The sequence below is a fragment of the Thalassophryne amazonica genome, chromosome 13 (assembly GCF_902500255.1).
Source record: "Thalassophryne amazonica chromosome 13, fThaAma1.1, whole genome shotgun sequence".
NCBI classification, from domain to species: Eukaryota; Metazoa; Chordata; class Actinopteri; order Batrachoidiformes; family Batrachoididae; genus Thalassophryne; species Thalassophryne amazonica.
In genome coordinates, this window is record NC_047115.1 from 21,260,086 (window position 1) to 21,275,052 (window position 14,967).

Here is a 14,967-nt window from a genome sequence, read left to right on the forward strand (position 1 = left end):
TGAAGGTAGCAAACCTTTTTAAAATAAAGTTTAATGGCATTGCAGCTTATACACTAATCCAGTTACCAAAATTTACCCATGATTGCACAAAGGCAACAAGCAGGTCAAGCCAGAGTAAATGCATGAATTACATTATTAAAATTATTTACATGTGCATTTTTATTCCTTTCATGCTTTCTATACTGTGAATGAACTGTATGTTGAATGTAAACTACTGCTTAATTTCATTTTTTAAAATTTAATTGTTTATGTCCATCTTGAACATCAGCTGTTCTTGGCATGTTCAACCTTGTTGGGAACCTCTATGTTTAGCCTACAGCATATTAAAATTTCAGCTCTTTAGGTCTGTTTTTCAGGGTTTTGACGCAAACAAGCCAAAGCTGAAATGATAGAATAAAAATTAACGGTTATCAGTAGCTTCAGCTCAATGTTTTATTGGTTTAGTATTATCACAGTTAGCTTTTCAGTTAGCGGATTAGTGGGTGTCAAAGCTAACTTTCAGATTAGATGTGCCCGCCTCTGGCTGTTGAATATGTTGGTGTGTGTCTTTCAAACCACATTAGTCGACCATTTTCTGAATGCTACGGTGGATTTCCGTCAGCACATCGAAGACCCAATTACCATCAGATTTACCGCTCTGCTTTTTGCACACAATGACAGGTGAAATGTTTCCCTTGTCTGTCCTCGCCTCTCTTCTCCTCCCCTTCACGCACAGTCTGTCTCTGTCTGACCCTCTCTCTGTTTCACAGTGTGTCATTCTCTCATTCCCCCCAATTCCCCCTACATCCATGTCAGGGTGAAATGAGAGAAGGGGAAAATTACAGGACTGTGTGTATTTTTCCAGAATTACTGAAATCCGCCTTGATGCTAATGGCGTATCATGTCCGCCGAAGTGCCCGAACATTACACACACACACACAGAGCCACATGCAAATTTACATGTGAATTCAAGCAAAAGGCATTCGGTGGGCTGACGGTTGGTGTGCGCAAAGGCAGCGCTAACGCATTTGCCATTAGCCAGAGTGTGCATATGCAGGGGATGCTTGTCATCCGCATTAGCACACATGGCTAACCTTGATGTTAGCCTGTCCACACCCAGACGTTGGTCCGCCTGACTCCAACAAAAACACCAGGCCCAGCTGAACGTCCTGTCTCCTGGAATCTTGCTTTAATTTTATCCTCTACTAAAGGCTTTGTTGACTTTGGTTTTGGGTTAGCACGTCCTCAAACCACCTCACCATGCAAGCTTCTGTCCACTTAATTTATTCTTTTCATGTTATCCTTGTGTGTGCCTACTACTACTTTTTTTTCTTTTACAGTTCATTGTCTTTAATTCTTAGCTCTCCACCATGATTCTGCTTGATAAAATCTGAAATATTTAGATAGATAAGTTGCACATTTGAGAAATTGCTGTATTTTTTTAGTTTAATAATTTGGATGATGCAATCTTTATAAGAATAACGCAGCATGAAGGCCGGTGTAAGTGCTTGGCATGTTTGCCTTATGCCGCGTTCACACTGGATGCCACGCGAGCGATGGTGGCGACAGGTCGCCATGTAATCTCTATGGAAGGACGCGTTGTGGCGCCACAAAAGTCCAAGCCACGCAATGTGACGCGATGGATCCAAATGAAGCGGCGCAAATGAAGCGATTGGCACGTTTGTGGTGCAATATCGCGTCGCGTTGCTCTCCTCCTCAATTTGAAAAATCTGAACTTTTTCGTCTTGTTGCATCACGATGACCAATCAGGGACCAGATATGTAGTGACATGGAGATGTCTGGAGTTTATACTTGATGTGGACATGTCCTGTCTTTGGCAGCCAGCCTGTAAGCAGGACTTATGTCCCTTTTGTCCTTTATTTCACAATTATGACAGTTTGAGTGGAGAGCGAGCAGCAGCCAGTTTTTTTTTATTCATGTGCACATGCGAACGAATCGTCCATGTAGTTTATTTTATTAACTACACAGATGTATAATAAAATAAATGGTGACTGGTTTATAACACAATTATGACAGAGTTTGAGGGGAGAGCGAGCAGCACCAGCGGCAGCCAGTTTTTTTTTTGTTTTTGTTTTTTTTTCCCACATGTGCACGCGAACGGGACAGGAGGTCCTCAAACTGGGTCCTGGAGAGGCGGAAGTACCGCTGAAAGCGGGCGTCATCCAGACGCAGCTCCTGCAGCAAATAATGAAACTCCCCGAATTGGGAACGTCTCATAAGGATGTTGTGAACCCACGGACAGCACCGCTGGCGACGTTTGTCAGCTTTCCACAACAAATAGAGCACAGCAACTCGCTCTGTGTGATCAATGTCCGCCATGTCGACTTGACTGACAACCGGAGCTGGCGAACGGAATGGAAGCTCCTCCTTTTTGATGACGCATTGGGGTGAATTTTTGCAGCGAACGCAGGGCGACACACTGGGCAATGGCGGCGCGTCCATCGGCAGGCGAGGCACGCGAATTTGTGGCTTCGCGTGTCGTGAGAAGGTTCTTGTTTTGATGCCCACCCTATTCTGCCTGTACATCTGGGGTTAAGTCAAGAGGGGCATCTGGTGTAAAACGTGCCAAAATTACCATGCAGATCCACTGTGGTGACCCTGAGCAAAAACAGGAGGAGCCACAAGAAAGATCAGAGGAACATTATACATAGATATAGCACCACATGTAGTAATGCCCCCCCCCCCCCCCCCCCAAAAAAAACCCCCCCAAAAAACCTGACACACTTCAAAAGATGCATACAACATACGCAGGGCTGGGCAATATGTGTGTGTGTATGTATATATATATATATATATATATATATATATATATATATATATAAAATGTGTGTTAATGTTGATATTTATGATACATAATTTAATAATGCTGTCAGATTAAGAGTGTCTTCATAATTTGTTGTGTTTTTATTATACTTTATTTTGGGAAGCACTTTTTATATCATGTCAAAGTACAACACAAATATTGTTGTAGCAGCAGTGCATGTCAATTGCTTTTCTGGTCAAAGGTCATGGTGACAGTTGTATGCGTTTGTTCTTGTGTAAAAAAACATGTTGCTTGACGGTGACTTAAAAACGTTAGCCTGTTGGTAGCCTTTACTTTCCTTCTCAGCAATTTCCTCAGGTTTAGAGGATGACACAAGTCAATTTTAACAGCTGCTTTTCATGCCCCTCGCCAGTTCCACTTTCCCTCTTATTTTCCATCCCATTTGATACACAAGCAAAAAAACTGCAGATGGTTTGTCTTTATTTTTGCTATGTAATAGCCATAGATGTTATATATCAGGTATAAATCTCCATTGGCTGTCATGATCAGCCAAAATGTTATAGGGATACAGTATGGATTTTCATATATATATATATATATATATATATATATATAGTCGATGCACAGGTGTTTTTCGTTAACAGTACATATCTCACCTCAACACCAAGGCTGTCTTTGACCCACCCTTGCCACTCTGCGTCTATGTGTCCATCCGCCCACTACTGGTAAACAATTTGTTGTGGTTTTTGATGTGGGCTTGTCTTTCTGGTACTCTGTGTTTTGGGAGGGAGACATCAGTAGCAGTAAAACCATGCAACATTAGTTGAACCATTGGGCTGTGTGATGTCTGTTTACCTGGCCTGTCTGCCTCCCCGCCCTGTGTTTGTGTGTGGGGTCTGGCTCGCTTTGCTGGCCACAATGCTTGGCTGAGCTGATGGATATGCATACTGGCTAAACGGGCAGATAAAGGGAAAGATGGGGTTGGGGGGGGGTTGCATGGAGGGATGTTAGCTAGTGTAGCTCCATTTGGGCAGATCAGCTTCAAGCCATTGGTCTCAGTGATTAGTGGGTCTGTCAGAGAATGATGGTGAGCGCTATGGGGAGAGAGAGAGAGAGAGAGAGACTGAGTGAGAATAGCGTGCATCTGTTGTGATAAACACACCAGCTCTGACGGATCAGGTCAGCAGGGTAATTGTTGACACCACCATCCCTGATCGTTTTCCTGACACAACTTTAGTTCAAGCAGTTGTCCCCCCCCCCCCCCCAAAAAAAAAATTAGTTTATTCTATTATAACAAGAATCCTGCTTCAGCAACACATAATTTTAAATCAAAACCTTTTGAAGATGAGACATTTCAGAATGTTTGTCAGTGCAGTCATGGTTTGAATTACAAGACTTAATGGAGGATCTGAATCCTCTAATTAAGAAGTAAACCTAAAAAGAGGTCAAATATTCATTGCAGGCAAGTGTTGTGTAATTCAGTTTAAGACACCGGTAAAGTGGACCATAACATTTGTTAACCTTTGTTGAATTTCTTGTCTGCCTGTCTCACTCCCATCAGTGCAATAGCTCATTTACATTTATGGTACAAAGTGCATGGTACAATCCCAAGGATAATGTAATGTAAGTCGCAGGGGTGTGCATCTCTCCATTATAAAACAATATGATACATGTCTAGATACATGGGTTACAGTATGATTCAACAACAATCGTTTTATTAAGGAACGGTTCAGTTTGGTGTGATACGATGCAGTTCGATACAATTCTTTGCTTAATGCAGGCATTCATTTTACACAGTAAATTGAGATCAGCCAGAAGTGACATTGCTTACTATCACATACATTTCTGTGAAAAACTGGGGATCATCATCTTCAGGTTTTTACTACTGTGCTGTAGCACATTGACACTGCCTCTGCTTGCCTTATGCTCACCACTGAGGGCAGCACTACATAAAGTAGCAGAAAATGCAACATGGAAGAAGCCAGCTGTTGTTGGCATAGCATAAATGTACCGTAATGAACATTTACAACAGTAATAAATCGCAAGCTGAAGGTATAGTTCAAACAGGTAGATTTGTCCGTTATACTGCCTACCAATATCAGACATGTTGATTTTTGTTTTTAGCTCACAATGTTAAGCATTCCTATAAGACGTCTTGCTACTACCAGTGTTTGAAGATGCGGAAGTAGCAGCAAAACAAGATTAATTCAACTGATTTGTAATATTAAAATAAAGACAAGCATCTGAATCATAGTGTATTTAGATCGATTCAGTGGTCCGTGTATTGACGTAGCTATATCTGTTTATTTAAGATCAATTTTCATTTCACACATGCACACACCTTCAACCTCTTAGTCCAGTTAAGGGTCGCGGAGGGCTGGAGCCTGTACCAGCAGTCATAGAGTGCCCTGTACACCCTGGATAGGACGCCAGTCTGTCGCAGGGCAATTTTCAATTCATATCAGTTAATTGTTACACCTCTACGAACTAGTATTACGTAAGATGCCACAAGCAGCTGTGAAGAACATAAAATCTGGAGCAGTCTTTGGTTCTTGTGCGTCACCATAATAACTGGTACAAAGTGGTGCGATGGACTGATGGCCTGATCAGATGGCTTTTGGCTTTGCCTGCAGCTCATTTGCATTACAGATGGTGTGGTGCACTTCTTGAATAGGTTTGTTACAGTAAAGGTGCCCTGACATTTGCGCGACTTTGATCCATGCACTTGCACACACGTTGTCGTGATGATCCCACCTGCTGTGTTCCCAGCTGGATGCCGTGCTTTGTTCCACTGGACGCTGCGCTTTGTGTGCTCGACGCTGCATATATAAAATTATTATTTCGTAGCGGATTAATCATTTTCTGTGCGAGTCGGCTGATGAAAACACCCCAATCGCTTCCAGAATCACACAGGACCGTTTCAGCTGGACCTTTTTTTTCTCTCTCTCTCTCTCTCTCTCTCGTGCGCTTCATGAGGTGGAGAATGTATTTGGAACAGTCTAAAAGGTAATTATTTGTCATGTTTATGTTGTAATGGCTTGGTAAAACACTTGCATGTTCATTCCTTCTCATGAGAAGCTATAAAAGTATGTTTGATAGATTTAACATCTCGTTATAATCAATCAGATGAGCTGCGCTGTGATGCGGCGCGCTGATGCAATCACTCATACTCGCGCAGTGTTTTTGAACTGTTTGTGCAGTGTTCACGTGAAGTTCACGTAGTTAATGCGTGATGAAGATTTTGAACATTTCAAAATTTTCTTTGTGCACTTGCACAAAGCCGCGCACAGTTTCCAAATGGTTTGCGATGAGTTTACTCTCCTGCACAGCAGAGTGCGTGGATCAAAGTTGTGCAAGTGTCAGGGCACCTTAACAGCTATATAGGTGTTGGTTTGTTTTGTATGTGACTGGCCTTGTAGGCACTACTGTACTTTTGCACAGGGCATATGTTGCTCCTATGCAGCTTCTTGTTATTAAGGAAAATTCCCAATTCCTTCAGCTCTCTCTCCTGTCTCTCTGTTGCTCAAACAGTATAGATTAGTATCTGTGATGGGGAGTGGCTATATCACTGTCGTGCCATTAGTGACTGCTTAAATGGACAGTAAAGACATCTTAATTATCTTACCCAGAGACACCGCAGAAATACACTTAAACTCACTCACCCTAGTGTTGTCCAGATGGGCTTGTGGCCTGGTAAAAAGCCCTCCATTACCACAGCGACTTGACCAAACAGATCCATCCCTCAGCCTGTTTACTGGGGTCTTACTAGGGCCACAGCAAGCCCTTGCTGCCAAATACCTATAATTTATCCCTCCAAGTGCTTTCCACATGGCCATGGAAAAAGCTGGCCTCCATTGTAGGGGTCCAGTAATTGTAGTCTCATTTAGAAAACCACAAGTAGCAATTAGTGCAGAGTTGGCATTATACTGGGTTGGATTTGCATCTCTGCTGGATGCAAAATGCTGTTTTAATATGGGTTTGTTTTCCCCACATGGAATTAGCTAAAGGGGCCTTTTATCATATTCACACACCCTTCTCTTCTCCCAGCCAAGTTCTGCCTATCTCGTTCTTTCTCCCCATCTTGCCTTTTGTTTTTTTGATTTTCTCTGTAACTTTGAATTGTCTCTTGCTCTGACCATTGTATCAGTTCACTTAGAAAATAAGACTTCTTTTTCTGTATTTTCTTTTCTTTTTCTTTTTTTTGCATGTTGAGAGTTGTAAGACCTAATGTGTTCAACATGATCCTTTTTGCTTGGACCGTTGGGTTGATTTTCTCTCTCTGTCCCATAATTGCAGAGGCAATAGACTTCCTGAAGGATATGAAAGAGAAGGAGATGACGATTGATGACAGCCATATCAGATTGCTCTTTAGCATTCTGAGCATTGTAGCAAACAAGAATGACCCCGATGTCGTCCGACAGCTCCTAGACACCATCTTTGCCTTAGGACTCACCAAGCCTACTCCCAATATCTGCAACACGCTGATTACTGCCTACCTGAACAGGTAAATACAGACCTAACCTGCACTGAAATACTACACACAGTCTGTAAACCAGTCCTACATAACAAGGTCAAATAAATTTGGTTTTTGATAAGAAAAATCCATCAGTTATTTTGGTAATAAATTAAGGTATTTCCCAATTTAAACTACACACTTTAGAGTCCAGCTTTTGTGACACTTTTCTGCCATTTGTGCTAACAGTTTTCAGTTTATTTGTACAAAGCAGGACATTCAAAGTTTAATTTGTAAATGCATGGACTCCTGAACTGAACAAATGTATGACCAGTCAACAGCAGGTTTTTTTAACATCATAAATTGGTTGAATTAAGCTTGATTTGTTACTTCATGTCTCCAGAGTTTCATAAAAGTTCAAAGGTCAGCACGAGGGTCTCACAATTACTGTCATGGGAATGTTATTTTTGCAAAATAAAAACAAAATCAACACGCCCAATAGTGGTAGATGGTATAATAGAAAAATGTACCTGTTTGAACTTTGCATTCAGTTAACATTTTATAAAAATTGTCATACCACTTCACATCAGGAAAGCTGTGCTATGCTAACAACAGCTGGTTTCTTCTATGTTGTGCTGTCTGCTAGTGTATGTAGTGATGCCCCCAGTGGTGAATAAAAGGTGACCAGAGACAGCAAGTATCACAAACCTGAAAAGGTCCTAGGTTTTTCATGAGATATGTATTTAAAGGGAAGCAATGCTACTTTTAGCATATTGTAACAAGCACTTTGAACCAGAATTTTTTTCCCAACTGGTTCGTTCCGAGCAGAAACAATATTTTAACATTTCTGGTTTTGGGTTCCATCCCAAAATTGATATTCCTGAAACGGTTAGAACAACAACAACAAAAAAAATCTAATTCCCGAACTGATTAATAATGTTCCATGTCAGCTGCGAGACACTGAATACACTGTATATGCCAGACCTGTATGTGGCACTGTAATGCTCCCAGGAAAAGACCATACATAGTTCCATAGCAGGCACCAGAAGCGAGAGACGGAATAAAATAAAGCTTTTTAACAGAAAACGGGTCTGCGCTGATCATCTGAAATAGACTTATTGCATATTAAAAGTGAAGCAGTGTGTTTGTGTATTTTTAAGACATCTGGAAAATGCTATGATTCTTTATCATGGAAATTACTGAAGAAACACAGCCTTTTTAAAGACGTCCGTCATCACAGCGCTCCATTCAGGCATCCTTTGTCTTGAAAATTAATTCCATTCCACCCCCACCCCCCAAAAAAGCTAAATAATGCCAATAAACACTATTTATAAAGACCTCCCTTGATGTTTGTCTGAGGTGAAACACAGGATGTCGTGCTTTGTCCACAAACAACCAAAATAAGTGAATGACAGAAAGTGAAACTCATCACATTATTGTAAATAATGTGGCTTTTCCCACATTTTAATTGTCTTACCTTATATCTATAATTTAATTGTCTCTCAGTGTCAGTTGAATTTAGATTATTGATTTGTAAGTGTACTTCTTATTATTTTCTTTATGTAATGGGCTATGAACAGCACTTTGGTCAGTGTGAGCTGTGTTTAAATGTGCTATACAAATAGATTTTACTTATTTACTTACTTACATACTTAAATGGAAACCTTGTCAAGAACGAAAAATATAACAGTATTAACCAGTTACCATTATTTTAAAGTAATGATTCTGTTGCAGAATGTAAAAAACAAAAACAAAGTTTCTGGTTTCGTTTTCGTTCCTAGCAAAATATCAAAAGTTTCTGGTTTTTGTTTTCGTTCCACAAACTGGTTCAAAGCCTTGAAAATGGAATGGAAAGTGAATGTCTGCATGAAACAAAGAATTGTATCTGATCGAAACGCATCAAATTGTTTAATAGTAAAAAGTATCATTCCTAAATTGCATTGTATTCCATCTGGTATGTGGATGGGGTGGGTGTACACATGTATATAAACACAAGACTTTTTTTATTGGGGAAAAAAACTGTCAACTCAACTGTGATTAATCATTAAAACAAATCATCAGGTTAGTCAGTAATGAAAAAGATTATTTCATGTTTCCCCTGTATGTATGCAGTCAACACAGGGGCATGTAGACTCTTTTAATGTTAAGGCAGCAAATGGCTAAAATGTTTTCTTTTGTGGTTTCTGTTGCCAGATCTAGTTGCCAGGTGTGTTTATGTATGCGTGTCACTTGTCTTTCCCTATGATCATAGCCAGGGTTATGTTCTGGGTCAGCGATCCAGACAGAGAGAGGATGTGGAAATTGCTCATTTATGTGCGTTTGTATTCATGCTTGTGTACGTGAGCCTTCACCAGCTGCAACCTCTCCCATGAGCCATCGTTGATGACTTCCCAAAACACCCGCCGTGATGCCTCATGGTGTTTGTGTGTGTTTGCTTGTTTGGTTATTGACGCTTTTCCCCTGTAATACAATATGTAAATCAGCATTCCCAAACAGTGTTTGTGTGGTCACTGATATTTCTCTACCCATCTATTCCATTGTGTGCATGTGTTCCATTTATCAGACCCGCCTGTGAGTAGGTCAGCTCATTAACATGTTAATTATGTGCAGAGGACTAATTGCTGATGTACGGCCACCACACAGTGCTCCACGACAGCCCTGCCACTGCATGCACACATACATGTTGCTTATCTTTGGTTTGATGCTGCCATGGGCACAATTTGGTGGGGGATGGGGGGGACATGTCCCCCCCTCCCACCTTTTCAACCAGGGGGGACAGAATATGGTATGTCCCCCCACCTTCTGACATATATGTGTGTACTTGAAACATGCTTTGCCAGTCTTATGTGCAAACCATGTCAGTCTTATGGGCAAAACCATGTCAGAATAGTATCTTTGTTTCTGAAAGTTTGTATTTTTAGTAGCATTGACTTGTTTACAACACCTGTTTCTTGTTTGTCACATTCAGAATTTTCTGGGACTGCATTTGCCCAGTTTTGAAACCAAAAATAGTTGCCTCTAGGGACTAGTGTCTACACATAAGTATCAATGGACCATATGCTAACTTACTAAATTCTGAAAGTTAGAAAAGGAAATCAGAAAAGCTTTCTGGGACCTCAGAAAGCCCATCTGCAATTATTGCCTGATCTCCAAAATCAGTCTGTGCAAGCAAAATTATGTTCAGTATGAGTGTTGTCATTAGTGCCACTTTGAAAATTAAATTCATGATAAGTAATTTATCCTAAACTTATGATTTGTTGTTTTTTCAAACTTATGCAAAAACAGATCTTGAGAAAAAAAAATACAGTATGCGATAGTTAATTATTAAGAGCCTGTTCTTTCATATTTATGAATACATTTTACCACATTGCAGTTGTTTTTTTTTAATGAAAACTCAACCTATCATTCTTTTTGAGTTCTACACATGTGGTGATACCTTATTTACACCAGGATGTTAATAAAATCAATGCTGGCTATTCTCAATATCCACAGTTTCAAATTGCATAAGTCAAATGGTGTCCACTTTATGGTCTTCTCAAATCATTAAAATTACTCTACTGGATGCTCAGAATGCATCTGAGCTTATCCAGAAACCGTTGGCTTCTGGGGGCCTAAAGCGGCCCCCACACCCCTGGCCTATGGGCTTCGGCCCTGCGGGCCTCACACTTTGTCCCCCCCCCCAATTTCTAGGTCTAAATTGCACCCTTGGATGCTGCAAAAGGTGTATAAGGACGTTCACACCTGAAGCTGGAGACCTTTCAGGTGCTCCAACACACCAGTGCTGCTGCCCAACTGTTTATTTTTGTTGTAACGGTGCATGTTGGCACAGAGTTGCCAGGTTCACTCATTAATCACTGGCTTTTTGAGATTAAAAGACTAATTTACTCCACATTCATCAGTAGAAGCATAATCATAAACTCACACACACAAACTAGTTTGCTGCCATGCTGTTTCCCAATCACGCATTCTCCAAATAATACTGTGGTGAAGAACTCTATTAACACAATTGAACAAGCTGAACATGTGGCATTCTGCCATCATCTGTTTTGCATTATATTGTAACATGTTTAGTCCCATATTTTGTGTTGCTAATCACAGATAAAAGCAGATCTTCAATTGCAAATAAAATGTCTTGTTTGCACTTAATGTCACTTCAAATGCAAAGAGAACAGATTAATTTGTTGCTGGTTGGAATTAATAATTTCATTTCTGAAAATCTGCTCTGCAGGAGTGCAGTGATTGCTCAGTGACTTATTTATACTCTAAAGAGAGGATGTTGCGGTTTGATTTCCCAGTCCAGTCTGTTGGTACAGGGTCTGATCCGGTGTTTTTTTATCTCCGTCAAGAAGGTTAGAGTACATCCGGAAATTAGTCACAGAGCTTCACTTTTTCCACATTTTATGTTACAGCCTTATTCCAAAATGGATGAAATTATTTTTTTTCCTTGAATTTCTACACACAATACCCCATAATGACAATGTGAATTTTTTTTTATTTTTTTTAATTTTGCAAATTTATGAAAAATAAAAAAACTAAGATATCACATGTACATAAATATTCTCAGCCTTTGCCATGATGCTCAAAATTGAGCTCAGGTGCATCCTGTTTCCACTGATAATCCTTGAGATGTTTCTACAGCTTAATTGGAGTCCACCTAGGGCAAATTCAGTTGATTGGACATGATTTGGAAAGACACACACCTGTCCACATATAAGGTCCCACAGTTGACAGTGAATGTCAGAGCACAAACCAAGCATGAAGCATGAATTGTCTGTAGACCTCCAAGGCAGGATTGTCTCAAGGTACAAATCTGGGCAGGGGGACAGAAACATTTCTGCTGCTTTGAAGGTCTTGATGAGCACAGTGGCCTCCATCATCAGTAAACGGAAGAAGTTATGGATCCACCAGGACTCTTCCTAGAGCTGGCCACCCCTCCTAAACTGAGCTATTAGGGGAGACGGGCCTTAGTCATAGACCAAGGCCAAGAACCCTTTTGTCACCCTGTCAGAACTCCAGCATTCCTCTGTGGTGAGTGAAGAACCTTCCAGAAGGACATCTCTGCAGTAATCCACCAATCAGGCCTATATGGTAGAGTGACCAGACAGAAGCCGCTCCTTAGTAAAAGGCACATGGCAGCCCACCTGGAGCTTTCCAGAAGGCACCTGAAGGACTCTCAGATCATGTGAAACAAAATTCTCTGGTCTGATGAGACAAAGATTGAACTCTTTGGTGTGAATGCCAGGTGTCATGTTTGGAGGAAACCAGGCACCATCCCTACAGTGAAGCATGGTGGTGGCAGCATCATGCTGTGAGGATGTTTTTCAGCAGCAGGAACTGGGAGACTAGTCAGGATTGAGGGAAAGATGAATGCAGCAATGTACAGAGACATCCTGGATGAAAACCTGCCGCAGAGCACTCTTGACCTCAGACTGGGGCGACGGTTCATCTTTCAGCAGGACAGTGACCCTAAGCACATAGCCAAGATATCAAAGGAGTGGCTTCGAGACAACTCTGTGAATGTGCCTGAGTGGCCCAGCCAGAGCCCAGACCTGAATCTGATTCAGCATGTCTGGAGAGATCTGAAAATGTCTGTGTACTGATGCTCCCCATCCAACCTGATGGAGCTCGAGAGGTGCTGCAAAGAGGAATGAGCAAAACTGCCCAAAGATGTGTAGGTGTACCAAGCTTGTGGCATCATATTCAAGAAGATTTGATGCTGTAATTGCTGACAAAAGTGCATCAACAAAGTATTGACCAAAGGGTGTGAATACTTATGTACGTGTGATTTCTTAGTTTTTTATTTTTAATAAATTTGCAAAAAATTCCAGTAACCTTTTTCATGTTATCATTATGGCGTGTTGAGTAGAATTTTGAGGAGAAAAAAAAATGTATTTGCTCCATTTTGGAATAAGGCTGTAAGGTCAACTGAACAAAAATATAAAAGCAACACTTCTGTTTTTGCGGCCATATTTCATGAGCTGAACTCAGAGCTCTAAACCATTTTGTATATACACAAAAGGCCTATTTCTCTCAAAGATTGTTCACAAATCTGTCTGAATCTGTTAGTGAGCACTTCTCCTTTTCCCAGATAATCCACCCCACCACACGTGTGGCATACCAAGAAGCTGATTAGACAGTATGATTTGTTGTGATCTCAGTTTAGTAAAACTTCTGCTTCAGTGACGCAGTTGCTGGTTTAGGGTTGGCACTCTTCATGAAATTGATACAGATCTATCGTTTTTTTTTTTTTTTTAAGATGTATTGTTTGCCCTCAGCAAAATAGAGCCAGTCATTATTTTTTAGATTATTAAGACTGTCACTATTTTACAGCAAACATGCACCATGAAAGCATCAACAACCTCCATATTCTGTTCAGCAAAACTTGCTTTTGGTAAATAGGACGTTGTTTTTACTTCGTGCACTTCTGTAGAACAGTAGAAAATGTGACATTGTTGGAAATATCGGGTGTCCCAAAAAAATATGCAGCATTTTATCAGCAAAGAAAATGTTCAAAGCATATGTCTAGGAAACAAATTTATGGCTGGATAGAAAGCTGAAAGGTTGAAGTTTTTCATACCAATGTCAATATTGGCCCTGCATTTTGTCAGTCTCTTAGAGAACATGTTCAATGTAGGCCCCGCGTTGGCCAAATACAGCCTGCAGACGCTTTGGAGAAAGTGTCCTGAGGAATGTTTCGGATTTCTCGGTAGATGTTTTCCTTCAATGCATTGATGATTGCCATCAGCATAAACTTCAGGGTCTCTGCAAGTAAAAAAGAAATATAAGTGATTAAGTTTGTAGCATTTAAGGGTCAAACCAAGTGTTTTAAATGTATATTTTTTTGGGACACCCTATATAACCAGCGTTTGCTTCCTGTAGAGGTTCAGTAAAAACCTTCACCCACATTTGAGTGTGATAGCACTTGACTTTTGCCCTCCGGTTGACTCAGTTTTTCTGTTCTGTTTTTATCCTTTATTCTGTTTCAGTCATCTCCTCCTCTTCATTCCGTCAGTCAGCGGACAAACGGACAGAAGGGAGGAGATGAGATGGAGCGAGCGATAAGCGGACAAAGCAGACATCACTCGAGCTTGCGCCCATCTCATCGCTGCGTCAGCGCTAATGACTTAATGAGCACTTCTCTGGCAGATTAGCCCTTGACAGCTCATCACGCGCACCACCCTGTTAGCTTTTATGCCCATGTACTCAGTGTTGTGTGTGTGTAGCTGGCTGCTAGCTCAGATTGCTACATCCTTATGGCGGTGATTAGCAACCGTAAATGCTAATGAGTGCGACATAATGAAGCGCTGGCAAGAGATTCATGATAAAGAGAAGCAGCGGCGGTGGAATACGAGGCAGTCAGGAGAAAATGTCAAATTCACACCCACTTTTTTCTCCAGTGTTAAACTGCGTGCGTGCGTGCGTGTGTGTGTGTGTGTGCGCGCGCAGTGCAAGTGAAGTCCAAAGTGAGCATCAAAAAGCTGATGAGCAGAATGGAAAGGGACGATGAAAAAGAAAATTCAAAGCAGCCAGAGATGAAATGCAAAAGGAGGGAACACACGACGGAGACCGAAGGATGAGCAAGACTGAATTCAGCTTCGCATCTCCATGCACAATTGCACACGCACACTTGATACTGGCATGTGCACCTCTTCAGCACATGACGACGGCTCACCGTGTCATGATCAGTCTCAGTTGGACTTGGACAGCGGTGTGATAACAGGCCAGCCAATCCACAGCGAACAAAGCGAGG

At 41.1% G+C, this 14,967-nt stretch overlaps 1 protein-coding gene across 1 annotated transcript in view; it reads left to right on the forward strand.

Annotated features, from left to right (window-relative positions):
• lrpprc (leucine-rich pentatricopeptide repeat containing) overlaps window positions 1–14,967 on the forward strand; it is a 141,947-nt gene that overhangs the window by 49,018 nt on the left and 77,962 nt on the right. The window contains exon 23 of the mRNA XM_034184503.1: window positions 7,061–7,268. Within this exon, the coding sequence (XP_034040394.1) occupies window positions 7,061–7,268 (208 nt within the window). The remainder of the gene's footprint in view (window positions 1–7,060; window positions 7,269–14,967) is intronic.